The sequence below is a fragment of the Poromitra crassiceps genome (genome assembly GCF_964638095.1).
Source record: "Poromitra crassiceps genome assembly, chromosome: 17".
Taxonomy (NCBI): domain Eukaryota; kingdom Metazoa; phylum Chordata; class Actinopteri; order Beryciformes; family Melamphaidae; genus Poromitra; species Poromitra crassiceps.
In genome coordinates this window covers 29,741,557-29,766,832 of record NC_139635.1, presented here as the reverse complement: position 1 = coordinate 29,766,832, position 25,276 = coordinate 29,741,557, and the positions used below count along the sequence as shown (strand labels likewise).

The following is a 25,276-nucleotide window of genomic DNA, read 5'->3' as shown; positions in this document are numbered from 1 at the left end:
AATGCGCTTCCTACCCGTTCAGTCGCCTCTCCCTTGGGGAGGCGGCTTGCGGATGGAGACGCCCGGAGGTCCTGTCCTCTTTAACCAACCCTGTCTTGTGAGCATGGCAACACACACAAACCAAAATGGGTTAGGGTTAGGGTTATCCGGTCATCTGGAGCTGGTGCCTCGGTGGGTAGGGCAGGCTGGCCCCGGCACACCTACCGCCATCCAAGCCTGCGAGTCTCTGGCAACAGAGCCGCACCAACCCCCCCTCGACTACGACCTCAGATCAGAGAAGACAACCCACTGAATTTAAGCATATTACTAAGCGGAGGAAAATAAACTAACCAGGATTCCCTCAGTATAGACGACCGCTCGGGGGCCTGAGTCCTTCTGATCGAGGCTCAGCCCATGGACGGTGTGAGGCCGGTAACGGCCCCCGTCGCTCCGGTCCAGTCTTCTCTGAGTCGGGTTGTTTGGGAACGCAGCCCAAAGTGGGTGGTAAACTCCATCTAAGGCTAAATACCGGCACGAGACCGATAGTCGACAAGTACCTTAATTCATAAAACCATTGATAGTAAACACTTTGTTCAATACCAACAATTGATAGACAACTCATATAAAAAGGATAAAAGTCAACAAATAATTTCCCAAAGTCATCTGATTTGTATGGCACCTGTGGTATAACAGACAGCTCCGTTATTAATCTCTCCATATCAGCTCACAGTATTTATCTTAAATATGTGGTTGGTTTAAAAAATATATCTTCACATAAATGTATTCTATGGTTGGACGACCGCTTGCCCGGTGTCGCTCGGGGGCCTGAGTCCTTCTGATCGAGGCTCAGCCCGTGGACGGTGTGAGGCCGGTAACGGCCCCCGTCGCGCTGGGGTCCGGTCATCTCGGAGTCGGGTTGTTTGGTATTGTAGCCCAAAGCGGGTGGTAAACTCCATCTAAGGCTAAGAGACCAATAGTCAGCAAGTAACTGAATTCATAAAACCATTGATAGTAAACACATTGTTCAATGCCCTTGCCAGTGTAAACCATTGAATTTTAGCAATTTGTAATGCTCACATATCCTCACTATGTCCATTTAATTTACATCATATATTTCAAAACACTTTCAGCTATCAGAACCGATGAAACTAAACAAACCTTATATTGAATCAACACTTTATATGGAGACAGTATAAATAGTAGCAGACTAAAGCCCTCTGCAGACAATATCACTTTCAATTCGTCCAGTGAAGAAAACCAGCATTTTGTGCTGAACAAGTGCGACGTGTTAGCTACGGTACATGCTGCGTTGACAGTTTGAATGAGCTCCACTGAGAGGGGTCATCCAATCAGTAAGGCAGAGTGCATAATTATGACTTATGTATCAAATGAAATAAACGGCTGACCAATCAGAGCCAGTCTGTGATAAGATGGGCTGAGAGTCAAACTACAATACAAAAGCCACTAAAGAGCAACAGTAAGAAATCGATGGACTAGTGAGCAAATCTGGTCAGAGTGGTCAGGGCAGAGCTATACATTTACAAATGATTGTAAATTTGATCATCTATAACTTTGAGGTTTTTGTCGTGTCTCAGATAACAAACGCACCTAGACCTGCTTTACTGTTCTAGAAACATGAGAACTCCAAAGAAACAGTTTGTACTGTACTACTTACATTATACTTGTACAATTGGTAGACAACTCATATAAAAAGGATAAAAGTCAAGAAATAATTTGTATCATCTGATTTGTATGGCACCTGTGGTATAACAGACAGCTCCGTTATTAATCTCTCCATATCAGCTCACAGTATTTATCTTAAATATGTGGTTGGTTTAAAAAATAGATCTTTACATAAATGTATTCTATGGTTGGATTTAGCAAGTTCTTCATCTTTGATTCTTCATATCTTCTCCCTGTCATTGGCCCAGTGTCGTCTCTTCCAGTGTCTTCTACTATTGTTGCTTTTCATATTGTTCACCTGTTAAGAAAATGGTCCGTTACTAACTGCATGGCGTAAGTATACGCTGGAGGTGCTCAAAACATTGCCCAAAGCTACTTAAGACTTGTTCATTTTCGGTGACAATCAACTTTTTCTCCACTTTCAACTGCATTCTCTAACAACACTAATGCAGTTTTTGGAATGTTCACTCATTCACTCACTCACTATTCCCCATGCAGTGTTTATCATATATTAGAACACGGCTCTCTTGAATACTCGATTCTGATTGGTCAATCAACAAGATTCACCGGTCATTATTTCTCGACAACCGACCGCTGCTCTGCCACACCTGGATTAATCAGTTGATAAGAGCATTTTGTCTGCAGACACTACTAATTAGGCCAACCAGTTGCAGCTGTGGTGTCTTGTGTGCCAATTACGAATGAAACCGCTTTGTCGTTGAAAACGCTATTAAAAAATCTATTTGAATAATTATTTTTGTCAGATTACTGAAATTATTTAGTTGTAGGCCATGTTCTAAGCGGGATAATGTATAGTGAGCCGGTGATTACTGGAAATAATGACCTTCAGGTGAATGATTAAGCCCTCCGCTGCGCGTCGGGCTCAATCATTCACCTGTCGGTCATTATTTCGCCAGTAATCACCGGCTCACAATACATTATCCCTTACGTGAACTATATGGGGAACGATCAAACAAGTTTTGGACACTACCTCACTCTTCTTCTCCTTTGGTAAACACGACTGCATTGCATTGTGGTATAGGAGAATATGTAGGGTACATTCCCTGTTCACTAGAAATTGCAATGCATTGTGGGTATTTTATAGGGGACTATGTAGTGAATCAAATGAACAGTTGAGGATTTGGACACTAGTAAAAAATGCCGAACACACTACATAGTCCACTATTTCTGTAATAGGGACCGGTTTCGATTTGTCCTGACAAGGTCAGTGAAAAGATCTTTAAATTAATTGTGATTTGTGTTCAGGTCCAGCGTGCATACGAGTGCTGATCCACATCAGTTCTTCTGTCTTAAATTGTATAGATTATTCTACGGCAATGTGATCAGGGTTCGTAGCTCAGTAATTTCACACTTGGATTTCCTCTGTTGTTGTTGTTGCATCTGTTGGTAAACTGAAGCCAAACTTATTGGCTGTGTGAACAATGTTATTACAGCATACAAAGCTGTATCTACTGCATTCTAACTATACGGCACTGCATTCTAAGCATATCGCACTGCATTCTAAGCATATCGCACTGCATTCTAACCATACGGCACTGCATTCTTCTAACCAGGGTGGGAATTACACATGGAGGCCATGGCCTCCTTTGCCCTTCCCTCTGGCCGTGATGCCCTGAGATCCCTAAGGCCACCTTGGCAGTGCCCTGCTACCAGCCTGCTACTGTCAGTTGCTTTAAAAGCATCAGTGATCTCAGTTTAATGTAGCCTGCCCGATGTGTCATTAGCTCATTTTAACACACATTTCAGAAAAATCGCTCTTCACAATGTCAAAATGCTGCACTGCATTCGAGCCATACAGCACTGCATTCTAACCATGCTGCACTGCATTCTAACCACGCTGCATGAACTTTAGTACTTTTACCATTTTAAAACGTATGGAGAATATGACCATTTCAGTACTACATTCAATACACACTGAACCATTATGCTCAGCCCACAGCTGAGGGTCATTTCATTCTGTAATACCGTCAGTGTCTTAAATATGGATGTGTAATATTGTGGCATTATACGCATTCAAAGCAACTTTCAAAATAAGTTGAATGAAACTTGAAATAGATCAGTAAGTAGTAGGAGGATTTGGTCCTATTCCATTTTAAGTCTAGTTACGTATGCGTTTTTGTGGAAATGTTGGGAAATATTAAAAAAATAAAGTCTTTTAAGCTTTCTGGATATGGGGGGTGTGTACTGTAGATGTCCTGTCAGACTGTCAATGACTGATAGAGTGGTTACCTACCAGGAGTCCGGACTAGCACAGTCACTGCTGCAATGTCACCTGTACCACAGTATGAACATCACCAAAACAGAAACATTGAGAATTAGCACTGAGAGAGAGAGAGAGAGAGAGAGAGAGAGAGAAGAGAGAGAGAGCACGGTTTGTAATACAAAACACGCAATTTACAACCTTCATCTCAATCCTTTAAACTAGAACTCACCAGACAGGCTTTCTCTGGCTCCTGCCTGTGCTTCATTAGCTCCTCCATCTTGAGCTCGTCCTCCAGCTGCTGTTCCAAGTCGTCCTCATAGCTCTCCTCCTCTGCAGCGCTGCTCCTCCTATCACAGATACAGGCAGCTCCAAACAAGGCAAATCATCGGGAGGTACTCTATCGTGACTGACTGACTACAGAACTGCCAAATGGGTCATGTCCTAACTATGCTCCAACCTTTTAAACCCTCTAACCTCTCCTGACAACCAATCCATGTTTTATGAGAATGCAGGAGATGAATGCAGTGGTTCTCCAAGTGGAGTCCGGGAATAATTTATTATATATTTATAAATAACATGACTATTTTGGTCATGGATTTCATTCGCTTTCTGGAGTAAAACATCTAAAAGCAAAAATCGTATTAGATGGGGGGGGGTCGGTGGTCTAATTTCTCCTTGACGTGAAAACGTTTGAGAACCTGACAGCATCTGCCATACACATACAATAGCATAGACTAGAGTGTATGGGTTAGAAAGCTAGAAAAAGAGGAAGGTGATAGCTGAGCAATTGAATTGCCAGGGGGATGCAGCAATGGCTGAATAATCTTCTCAAAATAAGCAGGGACAATGTGGATGAACTTGATTAGAAAGAGTTTTGAATATGGAGGCGATGGGATGGCAGACGTGACTGATGAGGAGCCTTCTGAAGGTGTTCTAAATGGGTCCTCTGTGATGGGAGGGGCCCACTTTATAATCCCAATAACACTCCTACACTCACACACATTTTCCTCTTACATCCAACCTGCTCTCTCAAAATAGTACAAGGGACAGTTAACATCAGATCCTGTGTACTGGTGAATAGCATACCTTTATATCTCTGATAAGTACCTTGGTTTAGTGCTGAAGAAGTCTGAATCCACAAGGCTCTCTGTCTCACTTCCCCCCTCTGAGGAATACAAATAGATGGACATATTTAAAACTCAAAAATGTGTTTTTCTTGTTCCTTCAGTTGAATGCTTGAGCTTCACCGTGCAGAGTGACGTCTGCGCAGAGTTTGACACTAAAACTAGAAGGCTGTTTTCACATTCAGCTGCTGAAAGTGGAAAGTTTCTCTGAAAAGACCATTTCCTCCAAGCATTATTTGTGACATCACAAATACTTGGAGCCAATCCCTGTCCAGTATTCAGCAGTTCAACTTTAAAAATCAACAAAATTTGCATATTTATAGATTCTGGAATTTTTAAGGAGGGAGAAGGAGGGGAAGTAATTGTAAGGATTTTAAAGATCATTTCCCTTTTTTTGTTGAAAAACCATATCGGACACACATTATTTATCAAAGAGTATTTTATATACATGTTAAAACATTATTTTAGTGGGGTCTTTTAAAACAACTGTTGTGCACTGCACAACTGTTATATTGCAAATATAAGCAATACATTTTTCTAATTAATTATCTCACCTGAATTCAGTTCCTTAACCAGTGATGACATTGTGTTGGTGATGGAATCAGCAGCGATGAGTAGGTCATTCCTCAAATTTCTCCTTGGGCCTTTGGAACAGCGAAGAGATGCCGTTTTCAGTCACCATTGCGTAGCGGTTTCCAGTCGTAATTGCATGTGTGCATGTGTGTTTGGCTGTGTTACCTTGAGCGAAGGCCTCCTGTACGTCCCCTCCCACGCCCATGAGCGAGTCCTGAGGGGTGTGAGTGGGGGTGGTGCCTCCAGAGTCTGAGTGGATGGGTGTGGGGATGGGCCTGCTGACCGTGTGGCTGGGAGAGGACCGCGGAGAGCCGGGACCCTGAGTCTGCAACACACACAGACAAGAAGAGGGGCGGCGGTTTTACTGTCAGCAGGTGTCATTGTTTTTTTTTATTAATTTTTTTTCTGCAGTTTTCTCCCCAATTGTACTTGGCCAATTCCCCCCCTGCTATCCCGGTCGTTGCTCCACCCCCTCTGCCGATCTGAGGAGAGTTGTAGACGACCACATGCTTCCTCCAATACATGTGCAGTCGCCAGCCGCTTCTCTTCACGTGACAGTGAGGAGTTTCACCGGCAGTACGTAGTACGTGGGAGGATCAGGCTAGTCCCCCCAGTTCCCCTCCCCCCAGAACAGGCGCCCCGACCAACCAGAGGAGGCACTAGTGCAGCGACCAGGAGGACACATACCCTTAATCCGGCTTCCCACCCGCAGACACGGCCAATTGTATGAACGCCCGACCAAGCAGGAGGTAACACGGGGGCACGAACATGCGACCCTCGTGTTGGTAGGCAGGGAATCTACCGCTGCACTACCTGGGCACCCGGTGGCTGACATTTTGTGTCACTGCGTTGGGCAGAAAACTCTCCATGAGCAATAAAACAACTATGCATCATTCATTATGTCAATCATCAACAGCAGACAAACTACAGACAGAATGCTTATGTCTACAAATAGTCTGTAAAGAAGCTTGTTCCCCCTAATAAAAATGCACCACAATTAGGTAAGTAACAAACATTACACTCGTGTCAAAATGCACTGTATTTCAGGTCATTAGGCTGCCTTTACTATTATGTCAATATTTTTCAAATATTCAACATGCTGTTAAATCAGCAGAGTGTTTACCTCTCTGAGAGCCGATCAAATAACCACCACAGGCCAAACCACCAGTTCCAAATAAACGTGCAATGAGTTTGGATCTGAGTCTACATGGTTATGTTTGAATTGAATTGATTTATTTTGCCCCACACTTTGCAGACTTACAGCCTGTTTCCGTTCCTCCTCCTGTCGAAAAGAAAAATCAAGTTCTTACCAATGATTATTTTACAGCTCATGAAACAGCAAACAGAAATTGGTATTTCTAAAATAAAAAAAAATAAAAAATCCAATTGGTATTTCCTCCAGACAAGCATGTGGCTTGCTCATGCAAGTTGAATGGATTAACATTGATCCTTTTAGGCTAATGAGATTGATATCCTCCTCACCACTTAAGCCAGTCGGTACAGTAAGCAGTTCATGCATGCTTTGAGCAGCCTTATTGACTACTGAAGATATTCTGGCCCCAAAGGTTAGCCCTTTTAGAGGGGGGTAGACACATGCCTTGTATAGTGTGCTGGAGCCTAATCCCAAACTCAAACGTCTGCTTCCAAGTCATCTGTCTGGACTCTGGACTAACAGCAGGAGATGCCTTAACACAGCTAATCAATAGCCTACGTCACAAGCAATTACAAGACATTACGCGAGAGAGAGGGCGATTTACCAGCAACCCACCCCCTCTCTGCTTCAACAGAGCCGGACTGTTCAAGATGTATCGTACGCCCTCTACTGGACATATGCTGTTATCTATTTTTGCTCACATGTCTCTCCATCTGGAATTTGCAGTGTTTGCTTTACATTGGCTGCAGTGACGGCCCACAGCTGGGTGACTGCTCCCATAGATAGAAAGATGGAAATACAATGGAAATGAATCATCTGGCCTTATTGCTTGCTTACTGTACCACCCACTCCATTGGGGGGAAAATACACATGTCCATGTGCTATATGATAGAAATATGTAAAGAGCTATTGTTAAACTGCAACATCTACACAAACTGCTCCTGGAATGGGCCCAGGAGCTAACCGGGTTCTCAGAACCTAAATTACCCCCAGCTTGTAGTTCCCTACAGAAAACACATAATGTGTTTTTAATTGATGGCGAGGGAATCTTAATTGTATTCAGTATTTGACTACTGTTTACGTTAAATTTTATTAGTATCCCCAACGCCAGCTGTTGCAATTGCAACAGCTAGTCTTTCTGGGTCCCACCAAAGAGGTTTGGTACGGAGCAGAAGAAAACAAAATACAAACAAAAATGGAGCTAAACCAAATCAGTGCAGTTGAAAAGCAGGTCTCCCATACCTTGAGAAGCATCATAAGTTGCTCCAGCTGCACCATGAGTTCCCTGCGACTCTCCTGCAGAGTAGACATTCTTTGTTCAAGCTCATCTTTGCGTTGCCTGACAGAAGGAACAAGTTGTACAGCATGATGATACACACACCATAATGTGATGTCGATGGCAAAGGAAAGAGAAAAGAAACAATGTATCCTGACTGAGCATCTGCACTCTCTAATGTCTCCACATATGCTGTTCATTTAGCTTGGGTGAAAAAGGCGGGCAGTTCAGGTTCAGTTGCAGCCTAAGCAAAAATGTCTGCAGTGTTGCCAGATACAGCGAATGGTTTCCAGCCCAAAGACTGTTCAAAAACCGTCAAAACGCACACAAAACCGCCCAAACAAATGCAGGTCTCTGTAGACAAGCGGTTCTGGAAACCTGCCCAAGCCCATTTTTTCCCCACTTAATGGAACCCAAAACAGCCCAATCGGCGGAAAACCGCTCAATGTGGCAACAGTGCATGTGTGTGGTAAACTGTATGTGTGAAGCTAAAGTTACCTGAGGAGGCGTAGCTCAGCCAGCAGCGTGGGGTTCTGCTGGCCCCGGTCAGGTGGAGGCTGGGAGGCCTGCTCATGCTGCAGCCGCAGCCGCTGGATCTCCTGCAGGATCTCTCTGTGACAGGCACCAGCACACATTAATTAATAATAATTAATAACCCATTGATACCTGATGCAGCATTTGCGTGTATATCCCTAATTTGTGTGCGTATCCCTTTAAGACCGCGTCTTAAAGGGATACACACACAAATGCTGCATCAGGTATCAATGGGTTAAGCACAAGTGCACAAATCACTTTCATTGATTTAACACACAGGAATAAGTCTCTTTTCCCCCCCTGATTTTCCACCCATTTTCTCTCCAATGGTACTTTCCAAATTCCCTCTGCTCTGCTCCACCCCCTCTGCCGATCTGGGGAGAGCCGTAGACTAGCACACGCTTCCTCCGATACATGTGCAGTCGCCAGCCGCTTCTTTTCACCTGACAGCAGAAGTACCGCTGCCGGGAATTGAACCCGGGCCTCTGCGGTGGTAGGCGAGATTGATTTTACCTCTACAATACCCAGACGCCCCAGGAGTAAGTCATAATGTCCTGTATATCTTAAGATGGGTTTTACTCCAAAACACGATACATTTTTTAAATGACCATATATTCATTGGCCAATATTTCAGATTTACAGGTGGTTCCCTCCTCTAAAATGTAGTAAGAAAATGTCACTATAGCCAAGAGAACAAGGAGAAAACTGAACTCTATTCTTTCTTTTGAAGGCCATCCTTTGTATAATGTATTTGATGCTCTGCGAAGCTCGTTTAGTGATCGGCTTTTGATGCCTCGGTGCTCTACTGAGCCATTTAGAAGATCCTTTGTTCCTGCTGCTGTCAAATTCTTTAATGAACACTGCTAGCTCCGCATTGTGAGGCTCTCTTTTTGCTTGTGTTATTGTTATTGTGCTGTATGTTACTGTTTCCTGTTTGTGTATCTGTACTCGCTCTGGTGGCAAACCATGTTTCCCCTCGGGGGGTTAAGAATAAACACCATACCATACCATAATTGGGCTAATAATGTCACTCTAATAAACGTGACTTTTCGGTCCAGCGTTTATTTGGTCAGAGCAGGAGTCGAGGTAGAGATCTCACATTTGGGAATTGAGGAAGGTCGGCGAGTGACAAACACAAGTGAACAGGCACCACCACCAAGGCAGTCATTCATCCCTGACCTGTTTTTGCTCTCCAGCTCGGCGATGAGCTGCCTCTGTTGCTTGTTGGCGTCCAGAGAGCAGCAGAGGTCCGTGGGGACCCTCTGCTGCTGAGCCTGCGGGTGAAACCAAGCGGGAGACATGACGTCAACTCCAGGCACCTCTGGCTGATGTCACCCCCCACTCCCCTTATCTCATCTCGCATATATCTCCTGTACGAGTCAAGTCACCTGCCATCCATCAAGATGGGATCAGAACATAAACCGGCATGCAGGCCTGGTCAGGAATCATCTCTACCTGTAAATCCCGTTTAACCACAGCAATAAAAAAAGGACTGGAACCGAGAGCTACGGCAGTGGTGCATGTTAAACCATTTTCTGATCGAGACAGATTCTCGCCGGTGAAAGATGCCGCGATATTGTGTGCAATAAATGTCACATATCTCACCGCAGCGTCAGCAGCCAGCCTGGCAGCGTAGCGGGCGATGAGACTGTGCTCTTCATCTTGGTGGTTACTGCTCTCCAGCAAACTGATGAAGAGGAAAATGGAGAGCGAGTGACAACACGCCACGTTATTAATAGTCACCTAGGAAGAACTAAACCAGTCACACACACACACACACACACACACACACACACACACACACACACACACACTGTGCAGGGAAAGTACAGAGATCCGAGAAAGTTGATTTTGCTCAACTCAGGTTAGCTATTCGACAGAAAAGTGTCATACGTTTTACTTTGGCAGCAGAGTCCCCCCTGTGACCGTGCTGAGCTATTTATATGGAACGCACAAAAGCAGGAATGGAGTTGGGTTATTTATAGAAAAGTTATCAGGCATTCACTTTTTTAAACTATTTGAAAGCCAGAAGAGCTGATATAGCAAAAATATAGTTGTGTTTTGAATGTGCAGGAACACAGACAGAATCACAACTGGGAAGGTGGGGGGGATTTCCACAGAGCTGCCAATAATATAGATAGGAAACATAATACAGGTGACAATCACTATTTAAAAACAAACAAACAAGAGGATATATCCCCCTACTTCCGCAACACACACACACACACACACACACACACACACACACACACACACACACACACACACACACACACACACACACACACACTACAGGGGATACCATTTTCATGGGACTTGTATGTTAGGAAGGTAAGCATCAACATAACACTGTGCTTCAAAGGAGAGAGAATATGATTGAACCTTTAAAAGAAGTTCTACCATATTAGAAAAATTAAATAAGCAAACAAACAAACAAACAAACAAACAAACAAACAAACAGAAAAAAGTGAGAGTTTACATAATAATTAAATAATTACATTGAAATTTGCTTGGGAAAGTACCTCATGACTGAGGATGCATATTCACTAAGCAAATAGCAGCTAATATTAAAACTATTTGGTAGCACCTAACCAAGCAATGATGCCAAGACAACCATAAGCTTTTGGAGTTACAATCCTAATGTGACAAATATGTGAGCCAGACCCTTTTTACATGACACATTTCTAAAGTGCATGAGCAGCAAGACAGTGACGACCTCGCTGAATGTGGTAATGCCACTGTGTAAACCCACAGGGTCTTAAACAATTGCACCTTGGCCAGACTCAAATATGAGAAATGTAGTTTCACTTTGGGATCCAATCTAATGAAAACATATTGTACTCTTGTTAAGGATACAGATCTACATGTAATTTCCATTTCAGATATCAATCACACTGTTGTAGTTTTGCTAGTGGGTAACAATATCCTGTTACAAGGTGTGTCAAAGGTCAATATAAATTCAGACTGAACAGTCTACTGTATACCAGGGGTTCCCAAACTTAAGAATGCCGCGGCCCACTTTGAAATCTGAAAGTCTTTTTTTTTTATATTATATATTTTTTTATTTCATTAAGAGAGTGTGTGAACTTGGGCATAAGGGAAATTAATAATCTATCCACATACAAAAATGGAGGCAAAGTACCCAAAAGCCATATTGCCAACATTTCCTCCCCCTTACTCATCAGAAGTATTTGCATGCATAACACGTTGTTGAGACAGAATTTGATGAGCAACAACAGAAGAAATCAATCCACAAGCTATTAATGCTAAAATGAAAAATGAAAAATGCTACTTTATCTGTAAAGGGGAGACTCATGGGTACCCGTTGAACCAATTTTCGTAAATTTAACGTACGTTTGGAGCGTTATTTAGCCCCCTTGCCCCCAAGCTAGCATAATTATGCTTGGTACCAATGGAGGTCTTCAAGTTTCTTCTGATAACAGGATCTCCACTGTAGCTTTAAAAATGACCCTGCTACAGCCATTTGATTGCCTGCGAAAATCGGGAGTGTGTTGGCAGACCACTCGCGGCCCACCTGCAGTACCTCCACGGCCCAATAGTGGGCCGCGGCCCACACTTTGGGAATCACTGGTCTATACATCCACCTAACTGTCAACATGCAGCGTTAGGACTGTAATGCGTTGAGGGTAAGGTTAAAGGGGAGGATTGCTAAGCGGCAGGCCAGCAGAGCACATCGTTTCCACTGCTGTTGGCAAACACAGGACACCAACTGACCATGTTTTGGGCTTGTTTTGTAGCAGATTCACATAGAGGCCAATCAGAACATGTTCATCAGCGAGTCTATCGGCAACCACAAGGTTGTAGTTTAACCTGGAACAGTGCAGGGTTTCACACAAATAAGACATTACATAACACAGGTGACAATGTTGAGAGACAGAGAGAGAGAGAGGTAGAACAAAACAGGTTTGAGAAGAAAGAGTGAAAAGCAGGCATTCATGGGTCACTAGAGAGAGACAAGGCCATATTATGTTTGGGACAGATGAGGAGCTACACCACCATGATAAAGAGCATTGCCAAAAGTAAAGGCTTGACAAGGTACATGCATCAGATCTACAAGCATCAATCCCTCAGTACTCTACGATTAAAGCTATTGAAATTAGTTTATTCTTTAGCCTTAAAGTCAAGCATGTGCAGTATTCCTTCATGAATAGCTATATAATCTAAAGGTAATTTCTCACATAAATACTGTAGGGGCTTTGCAGTTGCATCACAAATCTCCAAGCAACCACGCAGCTGATGCCATCATGGAGGTCCATTGGAGAATTAGCTGTGCACAAATAATGTCTAAATGTAACTACTGGGCGTAGAATAAGACAAGAGATATCCAGAAAAGTTAGTTGTATTATGCACTACGACTATCTACTAGTGACATTCAGTGACATTGATACTGATAAGATTTGCTTCCAAATTTAGCTTGAACTGTCTTGGCTTTAGTCCTAGCTGCTTAGACTTAGCTCTAAAGCACTACAAGTTGTAGCCAGTTAGCCTAAACCAGGGGTGTCAAACATATGTCAAACATGTTCTGATTGGCCGGCCCTCCCGAGGGTCCAATCCGACCCACAGGATCACTTTGCAAAGTGTGAAAATTGCACAGAGAATTTCTTTAATCCAATTGGATGCACTTGTGAAGGCTAAGGCAGGTTTCAGAAGCAAGTTAAATAGCCTATTCATGTTTTCTGTATTCATCACTAAGGTCAACCATTTTCAATCACCTTGAATATAGAGAATTGAACAGTTGCTGTAAATTGTAATGCACAGTTACAGACAGTAGGTTTAATAGGCCTGTGGTAGCTGAAATAACCCTATGTGAAACAGTGTTCTTAAAATGTACATGGAGGCCTAATTCTTTAGACTAAAAGAAACCAGAACATTTTGAGGTTTTGTTATTGATTTTCTTAGTCTGGCCTACTTGAGACCACAATGGGTCTCATATGGCCGGTGAACTAAAATGAGTTTGACACCCCTGGCCTAAACAAACAGTTGGCATTTAGGTTTGATAGAACTAACCAGTAAGCTACTGTAATGTGAATGTTTACATCCCACTACTATGTACTGAGCTCACAACGTTAGCTATCAGAACAACAAGACAGTGATGCCTGTCTCTCCAGATCCTCTGGTTGGCTAGCTAACAGGCTGGTGATGTTAACATTATTTAAACACACAATAGCTCTAGCGTGCTGTGAAATGATCCCTTCTCAGCCAGAAACGGAACTGAATTTATGATGAACAAATGAACTGCGTATCTCATACTGTTGAGACGTAAGCTTAGTGCAATCAGCTACTCTCAGCCATTGTTGTCCAAGAGCTGAGCGCCTCCAATATGGCCTCCAGGGGGCATTATGTCACCTGTCCTGAAAGCCCTCCACAGAGACACTGGGAGCGCATCATCATTCAGAAACCACGCCCAACTCGTGGGAAAACAAAAACTGCCCCCCCCCAATCCTGGCGTTCTCCTTTGTCACGTGTTGCACACAAAGATCATATATATGGAAGATGAACACTCCAACGTACTTCCTTGACAGCTAGATCCACATTTTTCTTCTCACCAATTCTCAATGGCTTCCTTGTTTTGCTCGGGAGTACAAAAAAACTTTAATTGGCGATTTTTTACATTTGTTGTCTGCGCAGCCCACCACACAACAGTTTTTAGCTATGTTTAATTCAAGGAAAATGACGCTGATGTATGGAAGTGAATGGAGAGCTTTCCCCCGTGATGGGCGTGGCCTATTTCATGCAGTGTCTCTATATGATTCCTAAGCCTGTGCAAACATGAACCATGATGTCAGATGCTCTGACATGCAGGAGAAAAACGTATAAAACGCCAGTCAATCATCACATCATCTGTATGTTTCTCTATACGTCCAGCCTTATGAAAGGCCTCAGTGTTCCTTTCATTCAAATCAAGTGCAGGTGCAGCTTCTCCAAAAGGAGGATCTTAAATCAACATTGTGCACCTTTAGCTTGGAAAATACAATATAAATAGCAACATGAATCCCATACCTGTTCATCCTTATGCAAATCACCTGACAATTTAATGTATCCTATTCAACGGCTACAACTCAAACATACAGGAGATTGAGGGTAACATTCGAAGCAGAACCCGGCAGTTAGTATTCCTTATGTCTATGAACGGACTGTAATAGACACTCCAAACGAATGGTCAATAATCTTTATGATGCATGCTTCATCTAGCGTCTTTGTAATAGCCCCTCGAGTACAACAATGTAAACCCTCCTAAGAAACCGTGTAAGCTAATAGTTTCTTTGTGGCAATAAGCACTCCAGTGTAGGCTCTATGCGATGATTATCTATCTAGATTAGTTCACACATGCGTTTAGGCTACAAAGCCATCCCTATAGGCACACCTGTTTCACTTACCCTTTGCCTTTCAACAGATCTGGGGCAGCCCTAGTCAAGGGCTTTCTTTGCGCAACATCATTATTCTTTCTGAATGGCGAGCTATTTACGCTTGGTAAAAGAAACCACACACACACACACACACACACACACACACACACACACAAAATGACAACAACAAAAACAAAGACAATGATCCACGCATATCCGCACACACACAAGTACATGTGTGAACGCAGACACACGCGCGCGCACACACACACACACACTTAAATGAAGATAACTTGGCAACAACATAAAGACAGCTTGGTGCACAGGAGTCGACAGGATATTGTGCCTTAAGGGGACATGATGGCAAAATGAAAGGATGCTTAACAGTGTCTGGTAAAATCCAGCACATCCATTGTTGCGGGTGCTGTACTCACTTTTTGCTGGAGTAAGGGTTCCCTGATGTAGGCATGGAGTGGGACAGTGCGTATTCGTTGGTGATGTTCACCGGTCTAGGCGGCCTGGACAGGACACAGACATTGTTATTTTCTAAAGCCAACTTGTCTTTTATATCGGAGAGAAAGAAAATCCCAATGGATCGTCTTCCTTCTTCCTGTCTTTCTTGTGGATTACCTCCTTCCTCATCACAACCCGTAGCACCTCTGAATTACGGTACCTTTTTGTTAGATGGGCAAAATGTATCAAATGTAGCACAACAGAAGGACTTGATTAGTTCTAAAGCGTAGTAAGTAACATGCAATAAATGAATCAGTCAGCAACAACAGTGTTGACCTGGGCACTAACAGTGGTTACTGTCAGTAAGCTAGGAAGGATGGGGCTTGATTAGAAACCACGATGAGCACAGAAGAGTCCAATCTAAGAAAGGTGCAGGCCAGGTGTGGCTGAGGTGTGTTCAAGAATCAAAGCGCACTCACCACGTGTCTCTATTTGGCAGCAAAGAAAGAACAAAAGCATTGTTACAATCACCCTTACAATACAAGAGCCATGCTGAATCATTAAAATCAATCAAGCAATCAATCAAGCAATCAATCAATCAATCAATCAATCAATCATATTAACATTAAAAGAAGCTGACACTCAGTCCGATGAAACTGACAGATCAGACTCATTTTGGGCTGTTTAAGCGTTATACAATACTGTGACTCCATATGAGAAGAATGTCGTCAATGAAGGTGGAAAAAGGAACAGTTTGAATGGAATAAGCAGAGATAACGACAGCAGCGGGCTGATGTTGGCACCGGAGGTGGCATTGTGAGCCAATACCCTGATTGGCTGTTTAACAGAAAGCACCCGAGTGCTGCAAATGATCTCATTCTGTAAGCGTTTAATTGGTTATTCATATCACAAAACAAAACAAAACAAAACAAAACAAAAGGCAACAGTAGCATTAAGGATTATGGTCATCCCCGAGGCTACAATGAAGCATTATTGATCAGCTGCCCCCCAGAGGATTGATTGGAATCACTTCAGACTTGGAGGCAGCTACAAGACAATTACAAAACCAATCAAATTCATTAGGTTTGAAAATGAAGGTCTGAAATGACAATTGGAAGCTCTGCAAATGTGATGAGAGATGTGACTGCAACATTGTGGAACTGGATTCTTATTATCGATGCACGATATGTCAACAATCATATCGGTATCCGTCATTTTTTAATCAATTATATCGGCATCGGACGGATGAGCAAAATAACAGCAATGTTAATATCGGTATCGGCCTAAATTTTCAAATTGAGAGGAAACAATGTGGTAAATCTAGGATTTGTGGGCTTTTCCAACTGTTTTGGAAAGAAAGAAAGGAAGACATTACTTGATCAAATTCACAGTGATTACACGTGTTTTTCAGTAAGTACAACATTTGATTATCATAGAATCTTGTTTTTAAACAGATCATATCGACATCAGTAAATATCGGTTATCGGCCATAACCGCAATGTTAATACCGGTTAGCGGTATTGGCCAAAATGTTCGAATCGGTGCTTCCCTAATTCTGATGTTTTAGTATTAAAAGAAGACGAATATGAACTTACACAATGTGGGCTAGGTTGATATGAACTTACACAATGTGGGCTAGGTTGCTATGAACTTACACAATGTGGGCTAGGTTGATATGAACTTACACAATGTGGGCTAGGTTGATATGAACTTACACAATGTGGGCTAGGTTGCTATGAACTTACACAATGTGGGCTAGGTTGATATGAACTTACACAATATGGGCTAGGTTGCTATGAACTTACACAATATGGGCTAGGTTGATATGAACTTACACAATGTGGGCTAGGTTGATATGAACTTACACAATATGGGCTAGGTTGATATGAACTTACACAATGTGGGCTAGGTTGCTATGAACTTACACAATGTGGGCTAGGTTGAAGAATATGAACTTACACAATGTGGGCTAGGTTGATATGAACTTACACAATGTGGGCTAGGTTGAAGAATATGAACTTACACAATATGGGCTAGGTTGAAGAATATGAACTTACACAATGTGGGCTAGGTTGATATGAACTTACACAATGTGGGCTAGGTTGATATGAACTTACACAATGTGGGCTAGGTTGATATGAACTTACACAATATGGGCTAGGTTGATATGAACTTACACAATGTGGGCTAGGTTGAAGAATATGAACTTACACAATGTGGGCTAGGTTGATATGAACTTACACAATGTGGGCTAGGTTGATATGAACTTACACAATATGGGCTAGGTTGAAGAATATGAACTTACACAATGTGGGCTAGGTTGATATGAACTTACACAATGTGGGCTAGGTTGATATGAACTTACACAATATGGGCTAGGTTGAAGAATATGAACTTACACAATGTGGGCTAGGTTGATATGAACTTACACAATGTGGGCTAGGTTGATATGAACTTACACAATGTGGGCTAGGTTGATATGAACTTACACAATGTGGGCTAGGTTGCTATGAACTTACACAATGTGGGCTAGGTTGATATGAACTTACACAATGTGGGCTAGGTTGATATGAACTTACACAATGTGGGCTAGGTTGATATGAACTTACACAATGTGGGCTAGGTTGATATGAACTTACACAATATGGGCTAGGTTGAAGAATATGAACTTACACAATGTGGGCTAGGTTGCTATGAACTTACACAATGTGGGCTAGGTTGCTATGAACTTACACAATGTGGGCTAGGTTGATATGAACTTACACAATGTGGGCTAGGTTGAAGAATATGAACTTACACAATGTGGGCTAGGTTGATATGAACTTACACAATGTGGGCTAGGTTGATATGAACTTACACAATGTGGGCTAGGTTGATATGAACTTACACAATATGGGCTAGGTTGATATGAACTTACACAATGTGGGCTAGGTTGAAGAATATGAACTTACACAATATGGGCTAGGTTGAAGAATATGAACTTACACAATGTGGGCTAGGTTGATATGAACTTACACAATGTGGGCTAGGTTGATATGAACTTACACAATGTGGGCTAGGTTGATATGAACTTACACAATGTGGGCTAGGTTGATATGAACTTACACAATATGGGCTAGGTTGAAGAATATGAACTTACACAATGTGGGCTAGGTTGATATGAACTTACACAATGTGGGCTAGGTTGATATGAACTTACACAATATGGGCTAGGTTGAAGAATATGAACTTACACAATGTGGGCTAGGTTGCTATGAACTTACACAATGTGGGCTAGGTTGCTATGAACTTACACAATGTGGGCTAGGTTGCTATGAACTTACACAATGTGGGCTAGGTTGCTATGAACTTACACAATATGGGCTAGGTTGCTATGAACTTACACAATGTGGGCTAGGTTGCTATGAACTTACACAATGTGGGCTAGGTTGAGAGGTTTCTCTGGCAGCATTTCTGGAAAGATGGGATGAAGCGGCTCTCTACTGGATGCACAGCTCAGTGACTTACTGAGAGCATGGGATAACTTCTTAGCAGGGGATTTCTGGGAGAAACACAGAAGATATAATAGGTGTGATTTGGGAGGGCACGAGGACACTGATCATTCAAAAACGCCTCGAATCATTTCCCTGTTGCTAAACTGATGCCGTCACAGGCTGCGCTGCAACCTATCCCCACGTTGTGGGCATAGCGGAGCGAAAATAGCCGCAATGACTGGCCCAGTGCAGACACACACCCACCCCCCCAACCCCTGTTAGCCAGCCCCTCCTCTCCTCCTCCTCCTCCTCCTCCTCCTCTCACCCATGACGTATACTCCTTCATTTGGTGCTGGTTACTATGGGAACCGCTGGCATGCCCCCTCCAGAAGCAGTCCTGACAGAGCTGGTAATTATGACATTGCTGGCAGCGGTAGCGGAAGCCCATCATACTCTCAGTACGGCAGTAGGCGCACTCGACCGGGTGAAAGACTGCAGGGAGGAGAGAAGGGGGTCAAACACACATCCTGGTACTAGACACACGGGTATACATACACACACACACACACACACACACACACACACACACAAACACGCACGCACACACGCACAACTGATTGTAAACGCAAACAGAGATTTTGCGTATTGCAATTTGACTTCAGGATTCATTCTCATTCATTAAGAGCAGTTGTGGTGGGATATTGTGACAGCCTGGATGACAGCCTTTTCTTTCGACTTCGAGAAGACGCATAAAGCAAGATGTATGCTTATCACCAGTGTGTGACAGTCAGTGTTGCCAGATACAGCTGATGGTTTCCAGCCTACTGTTCAAAAACCGCCCAAACAAATGCAGGTCTATGGAAGCAAGCCGCTCTGTAAACCCATCCAAGCCCATTTACCCCCCCGCACAATGGAACCAAAAACAGCCCAATTTGCGGAAATCTGGCAACACTGGTGAAAGTGTCTTACATGGAGGTGGCTAGTGATGATCGTATCACAAACACACCTGACCAGTAGGGGGCCTTTCTCCCCCCTGTATATGTGTGTAATATGCTTGCATACTGGAGTGAGTGACTGTGTAGTGACTCATAATGATGATGCAAGGCTGACATTCACATCCTACCAGCCCAGTAGCTTTCTCATTTAATAGGGGTGGGGGATATGGACTAAAAATCATATCTCTGTATTTTTAGGCTGAATGGCGATACACAATATATAACTGTGTATTTTCTATAAAATGGTTTAGAGTTCAGTTAAGTCAAAGCCACATGTGAGATGTCACAAGCACTTAATTAAAACAAGACTGATCAAAAATAAAATGCAAAGACTTCCCTTCCCTGACTATTGGTGCTTAAATATTGGTGTAAAAATATTTACACAATGAGATTTTTGATAAATACTTACCAGTAATGTGGATATAATGACTAAGTGGGTAAAGGAAAATAATATACAGTAATAACCATAATAATAATATATATAATAATATAATAACAGTCTGGTAAATTCACAAAATGCCATGACTTTACTGTAATTCAGCCTTTAAAACAAGGAAAAGACAACACATGTCATGATATCATGATATTACGATACCCCAAAAACCCCCCCCCCCTGTTTCCCAACCCTCCTCCATTTCTCCTCAATTGTACTTCGCCAATTTCCCCCTGTTGCCCCGGTCGCTGCTCCACCCCCTCTGCTGATCTGGGGAGAGCCGTAGACTGGCACCATGCTTCCTCCGACACATGCGCAGTTGCCAGCTGCTTCTTTTCACCTGACAGCGGAGGCTTCACCGGCAGGACGTAGCACGTGGGAGGAGCTAATCCCACCAGCTCCCTTCCACCCCGAACAGGTGCCCCCGACCGACCAGAGGAGGCGCTAGTGCACGATATCTAAAATCTAAGCTGATATCTCGTCTTATTTATATCATGATATCGATATACCGGTAATATCGATATATTGCCCAGTGTTATTTCTCATGTAGAAATATATTGCGGTGACCTACCATTCTCCACATTGGCAAGCCGGTGCATGAGCGGTAACCACACCAGACACTGAGGGGGTGGGTCTGACATCAACGTATCCAGGAATGTGTTGAGGGAGACCTTCTTCTGTTGACATCAAGCACAGAGGAGTGCATCAAACAAACATCACGTGAACAAAATGACTAAGTGAGATATGTAACAGTCAAGAATCACACACGACTTCGACGGCAAAACGACGTAAACATGTTCAGGTGTGGTCATGGGGTCTCTCACCTGCTGTGAAAAGCAGGTTCTTGCAGCTTGTTCGGTGTAACCAAAAGACGGTCCCTCGAAAACAGCCATTGGTAATTTGAGAACTTCCCTCAGAAATTGGTCAAACTGCGAGTACACCATTATTCCAGCAGAGTCTGATATCTGTGAAAAAATATCTTGGTACACAACGCAGGGGAGGCATTACAAATTAATCAAACTAATTGTCAGTTGTCACCACAGTTGACTAATTGCAGCATCACACAAAACAATCATCCCACTTATTTGTGAAAACAAATCCAAGTAAAGTAGCTATTCAAATCAATTATTACAATACACCAGCAGCACGGTCCTCCTTTTTTCCTTCACGAGCCACTGCTGCTGCTCCCACGGATTTTGTAGATTATGTAATAAAACCTTTGCTTCAGATAAAGACTAATGACTTCTCGCAGCCATGAAGAGCTAGCCTAGGACAGGGCTATTTTTCTACAAACACTAGCCTAAGCAGACAGAGATCTCAACAAGTACAGACTCTAATGAGTGGGTATCAGAAATCCCAATGAAGAACATTTAGACTAAGAACTGTAGGAACTCTACATACAAAGGCAATTAACTGATTCATTACAGCTAAGATTGGGTGAGTTGAGTGATTTTGGTTCCATAGTTAATGTGAAATAATGATTTGTGGTGTTGCTTACATCTTAATTTATCCAAAATCTTCCCTCCACAGATGGTTGCTAGGGCGATCTTCACAACAAAGACGGATATCTTTCCATGGCCTTCCCTAAAAAGGGCAAATACATTTTGTGTTATGGTACTTTTCTTTTCAGGAGCAGCTGTCAGCCCCTCCCTATCTGTGGGGTTGCAAAAATAATATGCACTCAACTATTTTTCCAACGGGCATGCATGGTTCAACCTTTAAAGGCAAAGTTCAATTTCAGTGATTTAAAAACATTTAGCTTGGCTTTCTAACATTCACTGAAGACATGCACTCTGCACAAGCATGTTGTGACGTTATTAAAGGAAATAGTTTGTGTTTTCATTCTTTTTTTTTTAATCAAGTTTTTTCCCTCCCCAATTGTACTTGGCTAATTAATTCGCTGCTAGGCTGTCCTGGTTGTTGCTCCACCCCCTCTGCCGATCTGGGGAGAGTTTTAGACTAGCACATGCTTCCTCCGATACATGTGAAGTCGCCAGCCGCTTCTTTTCACCTGACAGCGACGAGTTTCACCCGCAGGACGTAGCGCATGGTAGGATCACGCTATTCCCCACAGCTCCCCTCCCCCTCAAACAGGCGGCGCAACCAACCAGAGGAGGCGCTAGTGGAGCGACCAGCACACATCGCCTACCCTTAATCTGGCTTCTCACCCGCAGAGACACGGCCAATTGTGCCTGTATGGACACCCGACCAAGCCGGAGGCAATACGGGGGCTCGAACCTGCGACCCCCGTGTTGGTAGGCAGGGAATCTCCCGCTGCACTACCCGGACACCCACTGTGTTTTCACTGCGGAGTCACCTCTCACACTTCAACGCCTCACGTCAAAGCCTCACAGATGAAAGTACACAGCTAGTCGCCGGCTGTCACGTGACGTGTTACTCACGGGTCATAGGCTGCCAGCAGGAAGTTGAGCAGCAGGCTGATGGACTGCTCCACGTTGATCTGGTGGGTGTTGGGCATACGCTTGTTCAGCTGGTAGAAGATGGTTGACAGTATCGCTTCCAGGCGAGCCACAGTGAACTCAGTGTTGAGGTCCATGTTGTTGAGGCCGTTCTCTCGGAAAGCCTCGATCACATTCCAAATGTCAACCAAATGCACTGGGAAGCAAACAGGAAAGCCGTATATAAACATGTTGACGGGGAAGATTTTGTGCACCGCAACGTAGTGCTGCACAATTAATCTAATAGCAATCGCAATGCCAGCCTGTGCAATTAGTTAATGGCAAAATGCTGTTGTTGTTTTTTTATTAAATAGTTCAACCGTGTTTACTGGCATTGAAAACAGTATTGTACTTTTTTTAAAGTTCTTTGTATTTTTATTCTAATTTAAGTTAAGGGAGAAGTACACATTTCAAAATCATCAGTAATCTGTGCATTTTCTTTGATAACGAAGCAAGTGTAGACTCATGATACCATTTGTTTATTATATCGCAATCGCAAATAGCAATATTATCCACAATAATGAATCGCAATATGGCTTTTTTCCACCAAATGGTGCCCCACTACCATAATGTACAAAAACAAGTGCATCATACTCACAATTGCATTTCTTCTGCACAAATCGGAGTTTGCAAGCTGTTCTGTATGTCGAGAGTCTTATGGAATCCAGCTCTTGAGCCCCTGTGGAATGATGACTAATTATTAATAACACTTGAAATGGCAACACGAGATGATACAGTGTGGAACCATGGAGGGAGAAGCCTGCCTTCACACTGTGTTCATATCCTATCATAAGAATGCAAAGTGTGTGTGTGTGTGTGTGTGTGTGTGTGTGTGTGTGTGTGTGTGTGTGCGCGCGCGCGTGTGTGTGTGTGTGAGCAGAATTGTGATCGGCCACAGCTATGCCATACTATGCCACGTAATTTTTTTACGTGCGACCGGGCTGAATCTTTCAGGAAGTGTAAAGAGCACCCCTGCGGGTGACCTAACGGAGCCGGATTTTTTAATTGGGTAATTAGGGCCGAATAATTGACCCCCTAATTACCTAATGATTGCCTCCTAACGATGTGATGTCACTCGAGCAATGATGACATCATCTGTCACTCACTGATGACATCATCGTTGAATGCTCGAGTGACACCACTGGTGACATCACCAATCCTATATCATCAGTTCAAGACCAGGGGGGTCTAACTCCCAGGGGTCCACTAGTAGTGAGAGACGGTCATACTGGAAGCCGGTCTACTCAGGTCAGTATTTCAGTTGAATCTAGAAGGATGTCAGTGGTGTGGCCACTTGATCTCCATGATATTCACTTGACATGGAAGCTACAGAAAAGGATTTGGCACTTTTATGGGGGCAATGAGCACAACAGTATAGATCATCACACTGAGATGTGGTCCTCTCACACCGGAACCCCTGAACACTTACTCATCTCCACAAACAGCTGCCTTCTATCTGCCATGGTGTCTCCACTCCGCCCGCGCTCTTCAATCATTCTGATCAGGAGGAGAGAAAAGAACATGAGACTCTATAAAGCCCTGCTTTTATCACTAACTGTTTCAATTAAAGCATCGCAAAGCATCACTGAATACGCTCTGCCTAATGTTTCCAGCTATAGTCTGTCCAAATGAACCACTATACTGAGGCACCACGAAGCATTTGATGCAACTAATAATGTGCTGAATGCTACAGCACAACACCAACCACGAGGTTAACAATAGTAGAGCCATCATGATGTCCATTTGACGTTTGACTCAATTCAGTCAGTCGATTCCCTTTACGGTGATACATCAGTATTCACTATTACTATTATACTATTTTACCACTATCATCTATTATTACTATTATACTATTTTACCACTATAATCTATTTGCTGACTTGACGAGCTAAATTTGTGTTGTTTTTTAAGTGACAAGTGATTACACACTAACCTCACATATTAACAGTGTACATGTACATACAGCCTTATTACTGAATTATGATGCTCTCTCTCTCTCTCTCTGTCTCTCTCTCTCTCTCTCTCTCTCTCTCTCTCTCTCTCTCAGTACATTTGCAAATCGAATTCAAGGATCCACAAAGCCGATCAGCAATGTCAAGGGGACAGAGAAGAACTTGAGTAAGACAAGGACAAGTCTTTGAAAGGGGCAGAGTAGCAGAGAGAATGCTCACACCATGCCTCACTGCACACTGTCCAAGGCAATCTAATACACCTAGTCATGTGGTTTGTTGCCATAGCAGCAAAGAACCCAGCCACTCTGTTCGTGAAAACATAGAGCGAGTCAACCCCCCCCCCCCACCACCACCCCACCCCCCACCCCCCTCCCTCCACCACCACCCCCCCCCCCCCCCTCCCATCCCACCGCCCGCTACAGAGCACCAAAGTTTTGAAGAGAAAAAGTTTTTCGCCTCGTAAATATATTTGACTTTTAAGAGGTGATGCTTGGTAGGATTACAGTTAGGAGCGCTGTGCCCACTTCTTGGATGAGTGGCACCAAAGCATATTTTTCCTGTAAGACAATCCATCCAGGCATGCTATTTCAAATGACT

General features: G+C 43.2%; 1 protein-coding gene across 1 annotated transcript; it reads right to left on the bottom strand.

The window, feature by feature from the left end:
* Positions 1 to 1,623: 1,623 nt before the first annotated feature.
* Positions 1,624 to 24,223, bottom strand: dtna (dystrobrevin, alpha; the record flags this gene model as incomplete). The annotated part of the gene is made up of 22 exons (XM_083653531.1): positions 1,624 to 1,960; positions 3,917 to 3,955; positions 4,116 to 4,233; positions 4,994 to 5,051; positions 5,565 to 5,654; positions 5,749 to 5,908; positions 6,845 to 6,865; positions 7,979 to 8,075; positions 8,511 to 8,624; positions 9,726 to 9,820; positions 10,152 to 10,233; positions 12,282 to 12,377; positions 14,945 to 15,013; positions 15,349 to 15,432; positions 18,781 to 18,908; positions 19,166 to 19,332; positions 20,840 to 20,945; positions 21,093 to 21,247; positions 21,767 to 21,852; positions 22,671 to 22,884; positions 23,326 to 23,406; positions 24,157 to 24,223. 21 exons carry the CDS (start codon positions 24,221 to 24,223, stop codon positions 3,938 to 3,940), a joined length of 2,106 nt encoding a protein of 701 aa, XP_083509657.1. The 3' UTR covers positions 1,624 to 1,960; positions 3,917 to 3,937.
* Positions 24,224 to 25,276: the final 1,053 nt, after the last annotated feature.